Source organism: Hyperoodon ampullatus, assembly GCF_949752795.1.
Source record: "Hyperoodon ampullatus genome assembly, chromosome: 1".
NCBI classification, from domain to species: Eukaryota; Metazoa; Chordata; class Mammalia; order Artiodactyla; family Ziphiidae; genus Hyperoodon; species Hyperoodon ampullatus.
The window spans coordinates 161,381,684-161,401,983 of NC_136914.1; the positions used below are offsets into that span (position 1 = coordinate 161,381,684).

The window sequence follows — 20,300 nt, forward strand, 5'->3', positions numbered from 1 at the left end:
AAGGGGGCCACAGTGGGATATTGCGCTCAAAACTGTGTGTGCCAACCTGGAGCAGGTAGGGAGAAGTTTTATAGTAATAGTTCAAACAGGGCGTGATCAGCTTGTGGACATTCTTCTGATTGGTTGGTGGTGAGGTAAGTGGGAGTCAGCATCATCAGCCTTCTGGTTCCAGCCGGCCTGGGGTCTACGGGCTTGTGGACAGCACACAATTAATTTCTCCCACCTGGTGGGGGTCTCAGTATCTGCAAAATTGTTATGTGTATCCCTTGAGGGGGAACCAGCACCCTGCCCCAAGGCTGCACTATTTCTTGACTATTCCTCCCTTGTCTAGTATCCTCTCCCTTCCCTAATTAGCATCTGTTTGAACCTGCCCTTTGGTACTCAGGGAAGGTCATAGAGGCTGAATGGAGCCTATTTCCTGTGATCAAGAAATGGGGGACACAGAAAGGCTTTTTGCCCAGGAGCCCCATACGGTCTTGCTTGGTGTCATTAGTACTATAAAATAGGAAAGTATTGATCATCCCGGTTTTGTTTTAGATTCACGAAGTGTTAGCCTATGAAAAGCGAACACTAAATATAGGGATAAAGTCTTCCTTTATCCCTATATTTTATGAGATTATTCTCAGCTGCTGCAATTTGCTGATCCTGGTGTGTGAATGCAATAGGGATATTGGGGTTCACCAAGATTTTATTCTTGTAAATTACTTAGTCGCTCTGGACTTTTATATTTATTTCTCCTTGGGAACTGATCTTATTTTGTCTGAGGAGTGTTTAACATTGATTATGAAGCATGACCTGAAAGTCTTCATCTAGAGAACTAAATTTTCTCCTCCCCTCCTCTCCCATCTCTCTGCCCTCCCTCCCCATCCTGACACTCAATATTTATTGCATGCCAGTTCTGTTTAAAGCACTGTGATTGGACGCTCATTTTGGGACCTGGTGATTATTTTAAAAATCGTAGCATTGCCAATTACTTTTAATCTTTCCATCTTGATTTATGTCAGGCTTAGAAACTCCCAGAAAGAAAAATGTCACTCAGAATGTCAGGGGATTAATATGCATGGGAATCTGTGATAGTCTCCCCACTAAAAATAGAGTTTTTCTCCAGCAAATCGTTTATCCCATTTGTAATTCTTACCTGAGGTTTAGCTGGGATTCTAAATATGCCTGTGATTTGATTGCCACCTCATTTCCGAGACCCATCAGAGCCGTAACTTTGCCCTATATTGCTGATTTATTTTTGACAAAGAGCATTTCCTTGGTTTGCTTGGTTGTTTATCTTTTACATTGTTTATTCATAGGCTGCCTCTTACACAGAGCATTTGAGGAAGGAATATTTCCTTTGATTTTTATCAGGCTCCCCAGCTATGGTTATAATGGAGGTGGCTCAGCCCCAGTCATGCTGGGACAGGAGAAAGGAGGAAATGACCACGACTTGCTGGTCCTGGAAGCTTCTGGAAGCATAGTGTGGCCACAGGGTTTTAGCTCCAGCCTTGCTCTGGCTCTGACCACCACCAAGCATCTCACACCCATGCCCTTACTTAATTCTCATAGCAACTCTAACAAAGGAATCTGATGTTCGGGAAGGTTTATGGGTTTTGCCTGAGGTCACACAAGTGGTAATAGATTTTATCCAGACCTGAGTGCTTTCAAATCCACCATTCTATTGACAGAACAGCTTTTTAAAGACTGAGCTTAGGTTTTTCTAGAGAGACAAAGAAAAATAAGAGAAGATAGTAAGTCCAGATCTGTGTTTATTTCCTTTGTTATTAAAAGGAAGCTTATTGCTATCTTTCGATGCTAGCAACATCACCTTCTAAACTGCCTAAAAATCATGTTTTGTACTGAAATCGAGCAAGACCCTGTGGGGCTCCTGGCACAGAAGTCTTTATGTCCCATTTCTTGACTCTAACCTCCATGACCTTCCCTGAGTTCCAAAGGGCAGATTCGAACAGTTGCTAATCCACAAAGGTAAGGGATGCAAAGACAAGGGAGGGGCAGCCAAGAAACAGTAGTGCAGCCTTGGGACAGGGTCCTGGTTCCAGCTCAAGGAACACACATAACAGTGCCTTTAAGCTCTTTAAGATGTCCACATTCTTCATAGGAGAAAGACCACCTGAAGCTACATTACAGGAACCAGAGAAGCTCATCGAGATTACCTGAGACCAGATTAGAGGTGCAGGCCAAGCATACATCCTAATCCTATCAGCAACCCCACCCTTGAACCCTTGCTATAAAACTCCCCATCAAATCCTCCTGGGTTGGAACACATAGTTTTCAAGGTCAGGGACCTGCAGTGTTCCCCTTTGCCTGGCAAAACAATAAAGCTATTCTTTTCTACTTCACCCAAAACTCTGTTTCCAAGACTTGATTCGACACCCGTGCTGAGAGGCTGAGCTTTTGGCATCAGTACCAAGTGGGTGTTCAGAGTATTTGTAAAACTGAGGCTTTTAAACATGTGTCTAGGCATACCTGGGAGATACTGCAGGTTCTGTTCCAGGCCACCACAGTAAAGCGAGTTCCATGAATTTTTTGGTTTCCCAGTGCATGTAAAAGTTATGTTTACATTATACTCTAGTCTATTAAATGTGCAATAGCATTATGTCTAAGAAAACGATGTACATACCTTAATTTAAAAATACTTTATTGCCAAAAAATGCTTTTGATTTAAAGTGAGAGATGTGTAACTTCCTTTCACTTGAACCCTTAGAGGCCATTGTGGGGCTGTTACCGAGTCCAAGCGCGCTCTGCTCGCTGTACAACAGGCCAATAAATTGGAGATGAGGTGTTGAGACAAGGAACATGACTTTATTCAGAAAACCAGCAGACCGAGAAGATGGTGGACTAGGGTCCCCCAAAAAACCATTTTGTAGGGGTCTGGATGCCAGTTTCTTTTATAGAATCAGAGAGGGAGGTAAAGTAAAAGGGCAGAATAGAGAGGGAGAGGTGGAGAGGAAGTAAAGTAAAAAGGGCCATCAGTCTTGCAAAACATCTCCTGGAATGGCCAGCCTAGGGGAGGGGGGAGAGGATGTGTTAATTTCTTCTTTCTTGCAGCCAACCACAGGTGGGTAGGGTTCCCTGAAGCAGGCCATTATGTATGATTATAATAACAAAAGCAAAAAAAGCAAAGGCTAAAGTCAAAGAAAAGGATCCAACGTGGAGTCAAAATTGGCTCTTCCCTGTTACAGGTTATTAATTGGCCTTATTTCAGTATTGTTGTGTCTCAGGGGATAGGGAGGCCCGAAGAGATGGAGAGAGAGATGAGGGAATGGCCAGTCTGTGGAGCAGTCAAAACACACACGGTATTGGTTAAGTTTGCCATCTTGTATGGGCACCATTCGTAGGGCCCCAAAACAATTACAATAGTATCATCAGAGATCACTGATCACAGGTCACCTTAACAAATATAATAATGATGAAAAAATCGGACATATTGCGAGAATGCCAAAATGCGACACAGAGACAGGAAGTGAACAAATGATATTAGAAAAATAGCACCGATAGACTTGCTCAACACAGGGTTGCCACAAACCTTCAATTTTTAAAAAATACTGTAGCTGTGAAGCTCAGTAAAGCAGAGCCCAATAAAACGAGGTCTGCGATGATTGAGTAGTTTTTTATGTACCAACCATATGATGTTTTTTACAATCACTGTTGGTTAATTTGATGGCAAAGATTAGAAGGTGCAAGGCTACTCAAACTAGAACCCCTAGGATGTAGGTCTGTCTGATGTCCATTCTACAGGTTCCATATATACTCGTGGAATTGAGGAATGATGAGGGAGACTCAGCAGGACCTGATGATGGATTGAGAATGGGGTTTGAGGGAGAAAGAGCCATCAAGGATGATGCCGAAGTTTCAGCCTGACCAACTGGGAGAATGTGGTGCTATTTCGTAAGATGAGGAAGGAGAGGGCAGGATTGCATTTTGAGGAAAAGATTGGAAGTCAGTTTTGGACATGGTGACTGAAAGATGCCTTTGAGACACCCACATGGAGGTATCAGGTGGGCAGTCAGCTGTGTAGGTCTGTTATTGGCTGAAAGTCTGGATGGAGGTGCTAGGTAGAGATGGGGGTTGATGGGGGAACTTATGGGAGAGCACAGGGAAGGAAGGGAACCAGGACGATCCCCTAAGGAATGCCAGCATTTAGAAGTGAGAAAAGTAAGAGGAACGCAGGAGAACAAGGAGGTCTGGAAAGTCAAGAAAAAAGGGGTCCTAGAAAAAAGGGGTGACTGACCATGTCTGATATTGCCTGGAATTCAGTCAAGTGTCTTGCTTTCAAGTGCCTTGCAATCAATGGTACCGGAATACCACTGATGATCAGAGCAGCTCTGGGGGAGAGGCAGGGGCAGGAAACCAGAACAGAGTGAGTAGAATGGTGACAAGAAGTATGGGCAGCTCCTTCAATGTGCTTTGCTATGAAGGGGAGCAGAGAAATGGAGCCTAAGGAGAGCTAATGGAGCTTAAGGAGAACATGGGCCCATGAGAGGGAAATGCTTAAAGCACTCTGGGTGGATGCAGAGACAGCAGAAGGTTGGTTGTAGAGCCCAGGGTTTAGGAACTCAGGCTGAGCAGCTGGGCCTCCTGCTTGGGGTCCGAGTTCTGCCACTTGCAATTGGGTGACTCTGGTTGCCTTTTCTATAAAATGGGGATAACTGTGCCTGCCTCAGAGAGTGCTAGGATAATGGCTGGTCCCTTGCTCTGCACAGAAAGGTCTTTTCCAGGTGAGCAGGAGAGGGACGAGGGGAGTGTGGTATTCTCTTGTGGCTGCTCTAACAAAGTACTATAGGGCTTCCCTGGTGGTGCAGTGGTTGAGAGTCCACCTGCCGATGCAGGGGACACGGGTTCGTGCCCTGGTCCGGGAAGATCCCACATGCCGTGGAGCGGCTGGGCCCGTGAGCCATGGCCGCTGAGCCTGCGCATCCGGAGCCTGTGCTCCGCAACGGGAGAGGCCACAACAGTGAGAGGCCCGCGTACTGCAAAAAAGAAAAACAAAAAAAGTACTGTAAACAATGGCTTCAAACAGCAGAAACTTATTGTCCCACAGTTCTAGAGGCCAGAAGTCCAAGGTCGGTTTCACTGGGCTGAAGTCAAGGTGTTGAAGGGTTGCAGTGCCTGCAGATACTCCTGGGGAGAGTCATTCCTGCCTCTTCCTGCATCAGGGGGCAGCCAGCAGTCCTTCACTTGTGGCCGTATCACTCCAATCTCTCCCCCACGTGGCCTCCTCCTCTTCTGTATGTATCCAGTCCCTCTGCCTGTTCCTAGGAAGACACTCGTGATTGGACTGAGGGCTCACCAGATAATCCACAATGGTCTCCCCAGTCATGATTATTCACTTATATCTGCAAAGATCCTTTTTTCAAATAAGGCCACATTTACAGATTCCAGGGATTAGGACCTGATATCTTTGGGTGGCCATTATTCCAGGAAATGATCAGGAAATCTCAAATGAATGAGGAAGGGAGTGGAGACTTGAGGGGTCTCATGAAGAAGTGAGAGGAAGGGGTCTTTGGGTTAGGGGTTTCAAGGAGGTGGGTTATAGCATTGTTTCGGGAATGTTCCTGAGGGTTCTATTCAGACAAGCGCCGTTGGAAACGGTCTTCTCTCTATTAAGAAGTACTTGGGGGCTTCCCTGGTGGCACAGTGGCTGGGAGTCCGCCTGCCGATGCAGGGGATGCGGGTTCATGCCCCGGTCCGGGAGGATCCCGCGTGCCGCGGAGCGGCTGGGCCCGTGAGCCATGGCCGCGGAGCCTGCACGTCCGGGGCCTGTGCTCCGCAATGGGAGAGGCCACAGCAGTGAGAGGCCCACGTACTGCAAAAAAAAAAAAAAAAAAGAAGTAGTTGGTCCAGGGCTCAAATCTGAGTCTTCTGACACCAAGGCTGGGTACCCTCTGGTGCTTCCTCATTGTCTACAAAGCATTTGATGGAGAGTCTTCTCAAAATAAGCCAAAGGAGACTCCCCAGGACGGAAAGGGGTCCTGATCCAGGTGGGGGCAGCCTTCCCCCTCATGGTACAGCTTCCCCACTTCCCTCAGTGGGATTGGGATAGAAGTGGCAGCTTGCAGGTGGCAGGGGTTCAGGAAATACGGCCTTGAAGAATTGCACTTCGGGGCTTCTCTGGTGGTGCAGTGGTTGAGAGTCCGCCTGCCGATGCAGGGGACGCAGGTTCGTGTCCTGGTCCTGGAGGATCCCACATGCCGCAGAGCGGCTGGGCCCATGAGCCATGGCCGCTGAGCCTGCGCGTCCGGAGCCTGTGCTCCGCGGCGGGAGAGGCCACAACAGTGAGAGGCCCGCGTACAGGAAAAAAAAAAAAAAAAAAAAATCGCACCTCATCGCCTGGGGCCGTATGTCCACTGGAGACTAGTGGGGTCGTGGTGGGTTTTAGGAGGCCAGTAAATAACTCCGTCCTCTTTTCTTCCCAAATTCTAAATGACTTTGGGGATACCTCTTTCCCTTCCCTCTCCTCCCCTCCCCGCTCCCTTCCTCTCCTTCCCTCCCCCATTCCTTCTTTCCTTTTTCTTCCTTCATTTTTTTTTTCTTCGTGTATTGATTAAGCATCTAGTATGTGTCAGATACCGTGCCACATGGTGGGGACACAAATAAGAGTCACCCGTGCTCCCACCCCTGGGCCCCCATCGGACCCTCACCACATGGTTTTGTGATGCCCAGATTGTGTGTCTGGGCGTCATGCGTCACCACATTAGACCCTGAGCCCTCGGAAGGAACCAGTCTGGTGGTACTAGGTAAGCGTCAGCCATCGTCTTGTGAATGAATGAGTGGGTGAAATTCGCACTGGATGTTGAAGGGTCGTTGAGACATTGTCAGGAAGTGAATGGGCTCTTAAGAAAATAACCCAAGCCTGGGCTGTTCCTGGACTTCTGGAAGGACCAAATTCACCTAGAGCATCAAATGGCCAAGCATCTTGCTACACAGGCCGACTGAGGCAGAAAGCAGCCCTGTCCTCACACCTGTGCCTTGCCCCTGGGTCCCAGCAGTGCCCGACCAGCCACAGGGGGATTTTCATGGGGACATAATGAGACTGCTGCTGAGCAGAGCAGCAGCAGTGCCAGTCTGGTTTCCATGGTGACCCTCACTCGTCTTCGCAGCCAGGTGTTTGTCGGAGAAGTTCTGTGTCCCACAGACACCTTCTTTCGGCAAGTGTTTACTGAGCTCCTGCTGAGTGCTTGGCGCAGAGCTGGGTGAGGTGCTGGAGAGGAAGCCAAACCAAGCGAGGACCCAGCGTGCAGCCATCTACGGGGAGAATCAACGCAGACGACTAAATGCAGCGCAGTGAGGCGGTGCAGGCTGGGATGATCATCGACTAGCACCCTCACCCCCACTGCAACCCCTCTGCTGTGTGCCAAGGAGTTACAAATGGTCCATTTAACAACTGCAGGCTGTGACGGGTGTGCTCTCTGACTCAGCATCTCACCTTCCTCACAACACCCCTTCCAAATCACAAGGTTCATGCATCCTCTTAGGAGTTTCTTAGACATAACAGGAATCATCTCAACAGCTGGGAGTGTCTGAGGGGTCAGTAAACAGCTTTGATCTCCTACTGCCTTGAGTTCTGAGCCAATTGGGAGAAAAGACATACATTAGGCATGTTGTCCAGTCCAGCCAGAAAAATCACCCATCACTTTTATTACTTAGAAAATCTAGGCTGGAGGATGTGGCTTTTATCTGGAAGCATAGCCAGCCCCACTGCAGGCCTCTCCCTAAAACTGACTGCAGGGAATTCCTGCTTCAGTCCTCCATCACCTCCGCTCCCAGATCTTCTCCACGTGGAAGGGCCGTAAGCAGGGGGAAAAGGCACATGGCCCCTCCCCAGCACAGGCCATCAGTCAGCTGCAGTGATGGACACTAGTTCGTGGAAGTTTGTGTGTGCTGGCAGGTAGGGCTGGGTGCTTTGGGTGTGGTGGTGCTTCTAGCCGACTTCTGAGGCCCTGTCCTGGGCCACCATCTTGACATCACTATCCACATTGGTCTGGCACCAGCCACAGAGAGCGGCCAGAAGAGAGGTTGTCAGAAGCGACCCAGAAATTCATTCTGTCGTGCAGGGACACATAGTCCCTGACTCTGATAACACCCATGTTTGCTTTTTTTCTGTTTCTTTATTCAATTTTTTGAATAGTAACTAATGAACATGGCCAAGAACTAGAATGACAGAAGAGGCCATACTGTAAAAACCAAATTGTCTTCTCATCACCTGCACTCTGGTTGTCATCCCCAGAGGCAAAGGCAGTCTATTACCTATGTCATGTACCCTTTGGAGATCATCTATGACTATATGTATATTTACACATATACTCCTTTATTAAAATGCACAATAATCACATACTTTACCCACTGTTTTGCTCCCTTTTCTCCCACTTTGCAGCAGTCTTGGAGATCTATACCTACACAGTGACCTTGCTCTTTTAAGTGGCTGCATAATATTCCAATAACAGTAATCATAACTGAATTTTTGGAGAATTTAATATGAATGAGACACTGATCTGGTTGTTTTATTGACATTGACATTAACATATTTACCCTTCAGATCAGCCTCTGAGCTAAGTAGTGTTTACAGATGAGGAAACTAAAGCCCAGAGAGTTTATGTCACTTTCCAGAGGTCACAAGGCAAGTAGGAGGTGTGGTCAGGACATGCGTCCAGAGCCTACCATTTTTTTTTTTTTTTTTTTGTGGTACACGGGCCTCTCACTGCTGTGGCCTCTCCTGTTGTGGAATACAGGCTCCGGACGCGCAGGCTCAGCGGCCATGGCTCACGGGCCTAGCCGCTCCGCGGCATGTGGGATCTTCACGGACCGGGGCACAAACCCGTGTCCCCTGCATCGACAGGTGGACTCTCAACCACTGCGCCACCAGGGAAGCCCCCAGAGCCTACCATCTTAACCACACCCTCCCACAGTGCTGCGGTGCCTGTCCGGCACAGACGTCTTTATGCACGTGTGCAAGGTCATCTGTAGCATGAATTCTTCAAAGTCAAGTTGCTGCATTAGTGTGTATTTTTAAAAACAGGTATTGCCCACCATAGAGGCCAGACCAGTTTGCCACCCCCAGTGTTTGAGATCCTCTCTTTCCCACACCCTAGTCATAGGGGCAAACCATGGCACCTCCCTGGAGCTCTAATTTTTCACTCTTCTTATAATGTGTGAGGTTGGACAACTTTTCATACGTTGAAGGTGTAGTTGTGTTTTCTTGTCTGGTTAGCAGAGGAGGTCGCCTGGGCTTAGCGCAGGGCTGCTTGAGTTGCAAGGTTCTTCCCCACTCTTGGCTCCACCATTTAATCATTTAATGACCTTGACCACAGCCCGTAACTTTCCTGTGCGTCAGTGTCCTCATCTGAACACAGGGATGGTGAAGGTTTAATAAGCTCCCACACACCCAGACCTGAGTGTGGGGATGCCTGGCTCATAGTAAGTGTTTCCAGTCATTTTAGCTCTTGGCTCTATTCTGCCCACTGAACCCCACGGTTTCTTTCTATGGCTCAGTTTCATGGATTTTGCAAAAATGGACAGCATTTCCTTGGTGGCTCCTGACTCCTTATCCCGCTGCCCACACATGCCAGGCAGTCGTTCAGTCTACAGTAGGTGGCAAGGGGCTGGAAATGCAAGGGTGAGCTCAACAGGCAGGGTCCTGGCCCTCGGGGCTTATAGTCTAGTGAGAGAGACAGGCAATCAGCAGAGAACCACTTGGAAAAATATATGATTCCACACCGTGCTGGGTACCGTGAAGCTTTATCTCCTTGTCCTTAGCACGTGTCTGCCCTGTAATCATCACCAGTCCAGAGAAGTGGAAAAGTCACCCCAAATGCTCAGTAAATGTGGATGAACAAGTGAACAAGAATAGGATTAATACTGTGATTGTGTCCAGTGCACGTAAAGTGAAAAATCATTAACTCTGTGCAAGTGTGACAATAAAACGCCCAGAAATTCGTTCACCTCCTGAAACAGTGGTGGCTGAGCTCATGAGGGGCTGGACATTCCCTCGAGGCTGCCAGGATGGCACACCTTGGAGGTGGTTGTCATGATATGTTGGGATGTGGTGAAGGTTAAATGAGCAACAAAGGGCACATTTTATATGTATGCATCAATGAGTGGGAAAATAAGCTTTTCTTGGATATGTAAGAGTACAACCTTATAAACTAGTGAAAGGACAGATGTGGGATGAAAACCATTTTCACAAATTGCTGATCATGTGTTAGCTAACATCAAGTATAAAGTGATTTCTACTTTCTTGGGAGAATAGAATGTTAGAGTTTTGATGCTGCAAAGGATCTTAGAGGTCATCTGGTCTAAATTCTTGGCCAGGGAAAAAGTATTCTTGTTACCAAAAGTTAGGTCAGCTACTCGCTGCTTGAAAGCCAATACTCTAGAGGCAAGGTTGGTGGAAAGGAAAGTTTCATTGATTTTGGAGGCCAGCAACTGGGGGAGAAGGCAGACTCGTGTCCAAAGGCCAACTCTCCCCTGACGAACAGTGGACAGGAGCTTTTGAAGGGAATGTTCAGGGGTGTATAGGTGGAGGGAGGGGACAACATGCAGAAACGGCACAGTCAGCTCTGACAGTCATCTGGAAATTGGTCATGCAGTGGTCTGATCAGCGTCATCTTGATTGTTTTAAGTACAGTTAATCTTCAGTTTCTGGGTCAGTTTGTTCCCATTTCTTTGAGGCTATTTCTCAGAATTGTGGCAGCTTATGTCATGGCTACAGTCTGATCATCATGTAGTTAACTTCTTCCACCTGGCAGGGGTTTCAGTATCTACAGAACAGCTCACAGGATATGGCCATGGCTCAGAATATTATCTATAGCCCTTGAAGAAGAACTAAAAGTCCTTGACTTTGCTTAATGACTGAACTGTTTTTATTTGGTCATGTTTGACTGTTTTCCTTTGCTTCTGCATTTTCTCACTCTCTGATTATTATTATTATTATTATTATTATTATTATTTTCCAGTATGCAGGCCTCTCACTGTTGTGGCCTCTCCCGTTGTGGAGCACAGGCTCCGGACGCGCAGGCTCAGCGACCATGGCTCACAGGCCTAGCCGCTCCGCGGCATGTGGGATCTTCCCAGACCGGGGCACAAACCCGCGTCCTCTGCATCGGCAGGCAGACTCTCAACCACTGCGCCACCAGGGAAGCCCTCTCTGATTAATTTTATTCTTTGGCTAAAGTTTTTCTATAGATAAGAGGCAGGTGGAGGACATGGAGGGCAAGGACCATGGGGTCCTGCTCCATTCCATTGTCTCTAGTACACCCAACAGATGGTCAACCCATTTCTACTTGGATATCTCATTGACAGTGAGGGGCTTCCATTCTTGGGAGGCTGCTGTTAGAGCTTGAATTGTGTCCTCGCAAAAAGATACATTGAAGTCCTAAACCCCAGCACCAGTGAATATGACTTTATTTAGAAATAGAATCTTTACAGATACAATTAAGTTAAGATGCCAGTATGACTGGTGTTCTCATAAGAGGGAAATTTGGACACAGAAACAGAAAGGGAGAACATCACGTGAAGACAGAGGTAAAGACTAGTGATGCCTCTACAAGCCAAGGAATGCCAAAGATTGCTGGCAACACCAGAAGCTGGGAGAGAGGTATGGGACAGATTCTCCTTCATGGTCCTCAGAAGGAACCAACCCTGTGGACACCTTGACTTTAGACTCTGGCCTCCAGAAGTGGGAGAGAATACATTTCTGTTGTTTGAAGCCACCTAGTTTGTGGTACTTTGTTAAGGCAGTCCTAGGAAACCAATACAGCACCTTAATCCATTTCTTTGGAATCAGAATCTGAGAGTAGTGCTGGGAATCTGCATCTTAACATGACTTGAAGTCATTCTGGTCATTCTGATGCCTAATAGTTCGAGAGTTTCTGCTGGAGACCCATGTGCCCAAACCATGCATCCTCTAGTTGGTTCTGGGCCGAGTCCCAAGGTTCCCCATGTAAAACTGCAAACCCTCCAGCCCTCTGTCTCTCTTACCCTGGACCATTCATCTGCAACTCTGAGCCCTCACTGCCTGAAGGATGCTCCTGAGGGTCTGAACGCCCCTGCATAGCTTCCTGCCCCTTGATCCAGACTTCTGGCCTCCAGATCTGTGACACAAGACATTTCTGTTGTCCTGAGCCACCTGGTCTGTGAGACTCTGTTACAGCAGCTCCAGGAAACCAGTAAGTCGTCCATCTCAGTGTAGGCAGCTTGTAGTCCTTGAAAGGCCCTCCTCTTCTTTAACCAGGAGTCCCCATTCAAGGTTTGACGTGAGCAAGCAAACAGCCTGGTGAACTGTGGGCGTCATCCTGACACGGCCTCTCCTTGGGGCCCCTCACCTCTCTCTCCCAGACCTCTCCCATCTTTCCGTCTCACCTTCACCACCCGATTCCTGGTCCTTGCCATGCCTTCACTGGCCACCTGCACTCACCTCACTTCCATCCTGGACCCTCAATCCATTCTTTTCAGTGACCCCGGCTTTGCCAGCCTCCTGTTGCTCTTGGTAAACCCGTGTCGTCTGCCCACAACTGGAAATAGTGTACACATGGTCACCATTGCCAGATACCTCTGAAATCATCATGAAGATGGTGGAACCTGGAACAACAATAGACATTTTAGGGAGGTGGCTTCTAGTGGATTACAAAGAAGACCATTCTGACTGTCTGAGCTCTCCCACGATGGAAAGCCCGCCCGGAGACGCAGTTAGCACCCCTCACCATGCGTGTGCAGAGTGGTGGCTGGGGGACTTCTGCAGGAAAGATAATGAGGACACCTGGGCGCTGGTTGGAAAGATGACTTAGCTGAGGTCCAAGGTTGATCTCATTTCTAAAGCCGCCTTTCAATGTTCCACCTTATATTTTCTTTCCCATCACTGTCATCTAATCTCCAGGTAGAGCAAGATCCAGCTATACAGATAAGAATTTCAAATGTAATCTACCTATTTATGTAACATTCATCTCTCCACTTCTCCATCCATCTATCCATCTGTTTATGTTCCCTTCAAATGTTCTTTTCTTTGCCATAAAGAATGACACCAAGGAAGACTCTGACGGCCATAACCACAGCAACAACAATGTGAAGTAACATTTTCCAGCATCTGTTTTGTGCCGGGCACCGGCTAAGTGCTTTGTGCGTGTCAGTGTGAGGCAGTGGGGCAGAGTTTAGAGCCAGGACTCTGGAGCCACGTGTCATGGCTTCAAATCCCAGTTCTGCTACCTAATAGCATTGTGACTTTCAACAAGGTAATTTTTCTGTGTCTCAGTTTCTTCACCGACCTTATAAGATCATCATGGGGATTAAATGGCTTGATATCCATCAAGCTATTAAAACAAAGCCTGTGCATAAAAGGCACTATTAATCCTCTCAATGACCTTCATTTTTTTAAGAATGTATTTTATTGAAGTACAGTTGATTTACAATGTTAAGTTCTGCTGTACAGCAAAGCGATTCAGTTATACATAAATACATTCTTTTTCATATTCTTTTCCATTATGATTTATTACAGGATATCAACTATAGTTCCCGGGGCTGTACAGTAGGACCTTGTTGTCTATCCATCCCATATATAATAATTTGCATCTGCTCATCCCAAACTCCCAATCCTCCCCTCCCCCAACCCGCTTGCCCTTGGCAACCACAGGTCTGTTCTCTATGTCTGTGAGTCTGTTTCTGTTTTGTAGGTAAGTTCATGTGCATCTCAGTGGCCTTCATTTGACATGGGTGATAATATTCTTACTAACCAACTAGGGATCTAGGATCAGAGACATCAGATAACTCACCTGAGTCACCCAGCGCCTGAGAGGGGGAGCTGAGATTGGAAGCTAAGTTGGCGTGACTCCCGAGCTCATGATGTTTTCAGACATAGTGAAACACCATCTCTTGGGAAACGGCCAAGTGGAGAGAGGAACTCTCCCTTAAAATTTTTGCCTGTTCCAGAGCTGTCCCATCAGGTCTGGCCACCGAGGGGGTGGGGAGTGGGCAGTGATGTGGAAATGCCAGGATGGAAGGAGTTAATGAGCCTCTGTCTGCCTCAAGCTTGGAGAGGGAGGGCCCAAGCTGACTTCTAAACCAAGAGATCTTTAAGAGGAAAAAGTCAAAGACAAGGATGCTGACCCTGGATCTGACAATCTATTTAAGTTTATACCAAACTAAAAATTTAGGGTTTATCATAACGTTAACCAGTGTTTGACTCACACACAGTAATTAGTTTTACTCTGATTTAACCTGCCATTACAGTTTTGACTGTGAGGATACCCAGGAGGTATTTTCCCCTGAATTCTTATTGTCCAGGCCCTCAAATTGATTGGATATAAATATGATTTATGATCCCTACATGGCCGGTGTTAAGTACATTCCTCTCTAAAGTACAGTGACAAAAGCTGACACTTTTGTGACCTGAAAAAATTAAATATTCTCTAGGAAAGAAGCATTTGAATCTTGCTAACTTTGCCAACTTGTTGAAGTAGTAAAGAAGATGAAGAATCCCAGTCCAGCCTGTGCAACTCAAAATGTCTTTGTTTCATGGAGGCATCAGGGACTTTTGGAGGGGGGGAGTGGGAAAATATGTGTATTTCATTGTTGTCTAAATAATTAAAAGTACCATAGGGGGTGATGAGAATTTTACCAGTGGATCCGATCCTGTATGCAAACTATGCATTCTTAATATGCATTTTGTTCTTCTGTGGCTGGTTGGGACATTAACAGATGATACTTTCATTAATTGCATGCTATTTTAACTGGTTTAAAGGGACATTTTTCTTTCTTTTGTGGCTTTGGAACACCCTGACAGTTTTATTGTTACTTCTGAGAGTTTATCCATGGGGATTAACATTAATACTATTAAAACAGAAAGTGCCTGTGAGCTTGTGTTTCCAGGGGATCGGGAAGGGTGAGCTGTGAGGACCGACTCTCTTCTGCCACCAATTTCCTGGGAGAGAGAATAGAAAAGAATAAGGAAACTACTGTATTTAGAAACAACAAAATGCCAGACTCCGCACCATGTGTTTTCTATATCTTATCTCTTTTAGCCCTGAACAACTACCTATGAGGTTGGTCCCCATCGTGCAGTGGGGAAGCCGAGTCCTTTACCCAGCTCGCTTAAGCTAGGAAGTGATTTAACAGCAAAGAACTTATGGAAATGTCCTCCTGTTCATTTCAATCCCCATGTACCTGGTAAAGCACTTGCAGTTTACCCAATAGGCAGCCACCCATTTTCTTATACAAGTTAATAAATGAATGAATGAATGAATGATGGATGGAGTGAGTCAGATAAGGTGTATGAGTTTCATATCCAGCTGTAACAAGTGACCACAAACTTGGTGGCTTAAAACAACAGAAATGTATTATCTTACAGTTCTGGACATCAAAGTCCAATATGGGCCTCGCTAGGAAAAATCAAGATGTCAACTGTAGGGGAGAATCCATTTCGTTGCCTTTTTCAGCCTCTTGAAGCTGCCTACATTCCGAGGCTCGTGACCCCTTCCTCCATCTTCAAAGCTGATGATCCCATCACTCCTACCCCCCTACCCCCGCTTTTAAAGACCTTGTTATCAATCTCTGGTGTAAGGTGGGCTGATTAGCAGCCTTAGTTCCATCTGCAACCTTATTTCTCCTTACCATGTCACCTAACAGATTCACAGCCTCTGGGGATTAGGACATGAACATCTTTGCAGGGGGCATTATTTTGTCTACCACAAAAAGCTTCATTAAAGGTGTGAAATCTATTTTGTCTGTCTCAGTAGAGAAGTAATTCTTTTCTGAGACTGTGGAACATGGTTTGTTTGGTTCCTTGGATATTTAACCATGCACACACCACCTGGAGGCATCTCTTTGCTGTTTCCTTGCTTTGTAACCTGCAAACACTCTCCACACATGCCATGTTCAGTAAGTACCCATTGAGGAAGTGAAAGAACAAAATGAAGGAGCTGTTGTTTAAAACTAGATTAATTTGGTCTAAAGGACACGGGAGACATTTCGATCTAAGATGGTAAAATTTGAGCATTAAAAAGAATAATGGCTGTAGTCGATTGAAACCCACCAAATATATACAATTTCATAGTGATTCTACGCAGAGGCATGGGGTCTTCCTAGATTCAGCTCAACATTTGCACTCTTCAGACTCCCATAGGCCACACTTGACCCCTTCTATGTAACTTAAGGGCAGGAACACAGTGTACGTGTCCACTGTGAGGGCAGCATTAGACAGTCTTCTGTGGGTGCCCTTGCCTCAGGTCACGCTGCAACCTATAGCTGTCCAGGAGGTATTTTCTCCCCAAGTCACACAGCTCTAGTGCAAGGAGATTCAGTCTGTATCAGGCAGCTCTGGGAGCCTTCCTGGCTTAAACGCTTCATACCCCAGAGTTGCCAGCATCTTTTGTAATAACTCACGGGCATGGCTTCCAGTGTTTCCACAAGGGACATGCCCAGGTCCGAGAATGACCTCACTCGGGGAAGTTCAAAGCACAGTGTCCGCTTCCCTGTTAGGATTTATGGTTCATTTACAGGTCCTCCCATCCAGATGTAATTTACCAATCAGGCTTCATTTTTTATGACATTTGATATTCTTGCCCTTCTGAGGTTTTCAGGTAAAAGCCAAAGCTCAGGTTCTCAGGAAGTTGGAAAAAGTTTTATTAACCTTTTGCTCTCATACCAAAACAAGCAAATAAACCAATGAACAAACAGACCCCAACTCACTTGTCACCATTGGAGGTTGCTATGACACCAGCTCTTTAACTAGCAGAGAATCAAACATCTATCATAATTATAAGCTTTATGTCAGAGTAACTGCATTATTGAGGAGAGAAAGTCCTTTGTGAAGAATTCCAGCTTAAAAAAATACAGAAGAAATGATAGAATTAGAAAGTGTGATTTTTCAACCCCTAGTGATATCATGGATCTAGGTAACAATTACAATGTATACTAAAACCATTAGGTGAAAGGTAGATAGGGAATTTCATGATATAGGGATCATGCTGGCACCACTTGAACCTGTGAGCCATCTTAGTATTTACCCATTGTATGATCCTACAGGAAGCACACGGTACTACTTATGGTACATTTTAAAAAAACAAATTTAATCTGACTCTACTCAAGACCTTAGATCTAACTAGTAGTTTGTGGAAATACAAGGGATAGAGGAACAATGACACCCTTTGGAAGCAATCAGCCAAGTCCACAATATGGGACATTCTGCAGGATGAATGACCTGGTTTCCCCAACAAATCATGGAAGGGAAAATGGAAGGGCAGAATGATATAGAATAAAGTGGGCTTAGTCAACATTGTGGGATTTTGTTTGGTTCTTGAATTAAACTTTCAACTGTAAAAATTATTTTGGGACACTTGAGGTAGTTTGAATAATGACTAATATTAATTATTGGAATTATTGTTAACACTTTAAATATGATACGGTTAAATGATATTGATTATGATAATGACATCAAGATTAGGCAAAACTGATATACATAAACACATATATACACATATATAGACATACATATGCAAGTGTGTGTGTGTATATATATATATATATGTATATATATATATAGTTGACAGTTAACGATGCATACTGAGGAAATTAAAGGTAAAATGAAAAATCTGGGGTTTGCTTTAAAATGCTAAGCAAACTTTGAAGGGAGTAACTAAAACAAGATTGGCAAATATTGACAGTTTTCCAAGCTGAGTAATGATTACATTGGGAGTCTGATTATTCTACCTACTTTAAGTGCCTGAAAATTTCCATAATAAAGTTTTCTTTTTTTTCTTTTCATAATTTTTTAAAATTTTTATTTATTTTATTTATTTATTTTTGGCTGCATTGGGTCTTTGTTGCTGTGCACGGGCTTTCTCTAGTTGTGGTGAGCGGGGGGCTACTCTTCGTTGTGGTGCACGGGCTTCTCATTGCAGTGGCTTCTCTTGTTGCGGAGCACGGGCTCTAGACCCACGGGTTTCAGTAGTTGTGACACACGGGCTCAGTAGTTGTGGCTCACGTGCTCTAGAGCACAGGCTAAGTAGTTGTGGCCTATGGGCTTAGTTGCTCCGCTGCATGTGGGATCTTCCTGGACCAGGGCTTGAACCCGTGTTCCCTGCATTGGCAGGCAGATTCTTAACCATTGCACCACCAGGGAAGCCCCATAATAAAATTTTCTTAAAACCCTTTTATCTTTACAGTCAGATGCCATTTTCCCCTATCAAATTATTAAATATATTTAAACATTTTACAGGGAGGGGTGAAATAAGGATACTACTGCATTGCTGGGGAACTTCTGGAAAGCAGTTTGGCAGGATGCCCTAAGAGGCTTAAAATATTGCTAGCATTTGACCCAGTGATTCCCTTTGTAGAAATCATACTGAAAAAATCATTGTGAATATCAAAAACTCTTTACAAAGATGTTCACTTCAGGTTATCTTAGACTTTGAATTTTGCAAGTAACCCAAATGTACACCACTAGAAGAATGGTTAATTGAATCATTGTATACCACATCATGAAGTATTTTGCAACCATCATAAAGGAAACTTTTACAGTTTTTAAATACAACTGGAAGATGCCTGTTACAACATTAATTGAAAACAGGACAAAACTATACTTGCATCTATGTAAACAATATACATCCATGGGAAAAATATGTGTAGACAAAAAAAAAAAACTGGAAGCAAATACAACAAAATACCTCCATTGGTTTTGATTGGGTGATAGACCTACAGTGAATGAAGTCTTTTTCTGTGTTTATTTTCCAGATTTTTCTATCATGGACGTAGTTTTGTCCTGTGCATCTTGTATTAGTTTTATAAAGGTATAACCAACAAACCATAAAATTCATCCACATTAAGAGTACAGTCTGATATATATGTGTAAGTATATATAGTTGTACAACCACCATTACAACATTAAAATCAAGTTTTAGAACCTGTGACCCTGTGAAGTATCTCACAAATATTTCTTGAGTAGACTTTTAGAGCAGTTTTAGATTTACAGAACAATTGAGAAGATAGTACAGAGAGTTCCTACATACCCTGTACCTAGTTTCCCCTGATATTAAAATCTTCTATTACTATGGTACATTTGTTAAAATTAATGACCCAATACTGATACATTATTATTAACTAAAGTCCATACTCATTCAGATTTCCCTAGTTTTTACTTAATGTCCTTTTTCTGTTCCAGGATTCCATCCAGGGTATTACATTACATTTACTTGACATATCTATAAATTAATTTTTAATTGGAAAAAAGTAAAATGAACCTAATATTTCAAATCCTCCAAATATTTAGCCATTTTTCTCCTGGTCTTCTTGTTTTTGTTGACTTGTTGGCTTGTTGACAAAGACCATGTCTTATATTAATTATATTCCTTGTGGTTTCCAACATGGTACCCTGCAAATTTACTAAATAATATTCTGCTAATTTAGTCACTGTCCTTCAATAACTGGATGGAGCAGAAGAGAGGGAGAAAAGGAAGAGAAGGAAAAGGAAAAAAGAAAGACCTTACTTTACAAATAAGTTAAAACCTCAGAGCCCTGAGGGACCTTTGGTTTCGGCTGTGATTTTATGTAATGGAATTCTCTTGACCTTTGTGTTTCCCAGGCTGGAAATTGCAACCCTGAATCGGGCAGACTCAGATCTGGAAGCTTGTCGAACCCAAATCAGCAAAGATATCATTGCTCTTCTACTGAAAAATCTGACCAGCAGTGGCCATCTCTCCCCTCAGGTAGAGAGGAGGATGGGTGCTGTTTTCAAAAAGCAGTTTCTGTTGCTGGAGAAAGAAATTCAAGACGAGTATGATCGGAAGATGGTGGCCTTGACAGCTGAGTGTGACCTAGAAACAAGAAAGAAGACAGAAAGCCAGTACCAGAGGGAGATGGCAGCAATGGAGGAAGCAGAAGAGGTTCTGAAACGTGTTAGTGAGCGGGTAAGGCAACTTTGAAAGGAAGGCTTTCATTTGCCTCCCTCCTTCATCATTTATCCATCCATCCATACATACATACATCTACCTGCCCATTCATCCATCCACCCACCCATCCATCCATTCTCCCCACCTACCACCCTTCCATCTATCTGTCCATGTACTCATCCATCCATCCATTTATTCACTCACCACCCATCCATGCATCCATTCATCCAACCTCCAACCCATCCATCCATCCGCCTACCACCCTTCTATCCACCTGTCCATCTACACTTCCATCCATCCATCCAGAATTCATTTAGAAAGCATTTACTGATCACTACTGTCTAGGCAGTGAAGGTACAGAGAACACTGAGACATGGTTCTTGCATTTGAGGAGTTCACAGTCTAATGAAGGATTCTCGCATA

General features: G+C 44.9%; 1 protein-coding gene across 1 annotated transcript in view; it reads left to right on the forward strand.

Annotated features, from left to right (window-relative positions):
• EVC2 (EvC ciliary complex subunit 2) overlaps positions 1-20,300 on the forward strand; it is a gene marked incomplete at both ends in the record, with an annotated part of 138,142 nt that overhangs the window by 54,454 nt on the left and 63,388 nt on the right. Inside the window, one exon of the mRNA XM_079696542.1 lies at positions 19,571-19,895. Within this exon, the coding sequence (XP_079552668.1) occupies positions 19,571-19,895 (325 nt within the window). The remainder of the gene's footprint in view (positions 1-19,570; positions 19,896-20,300) is intronic.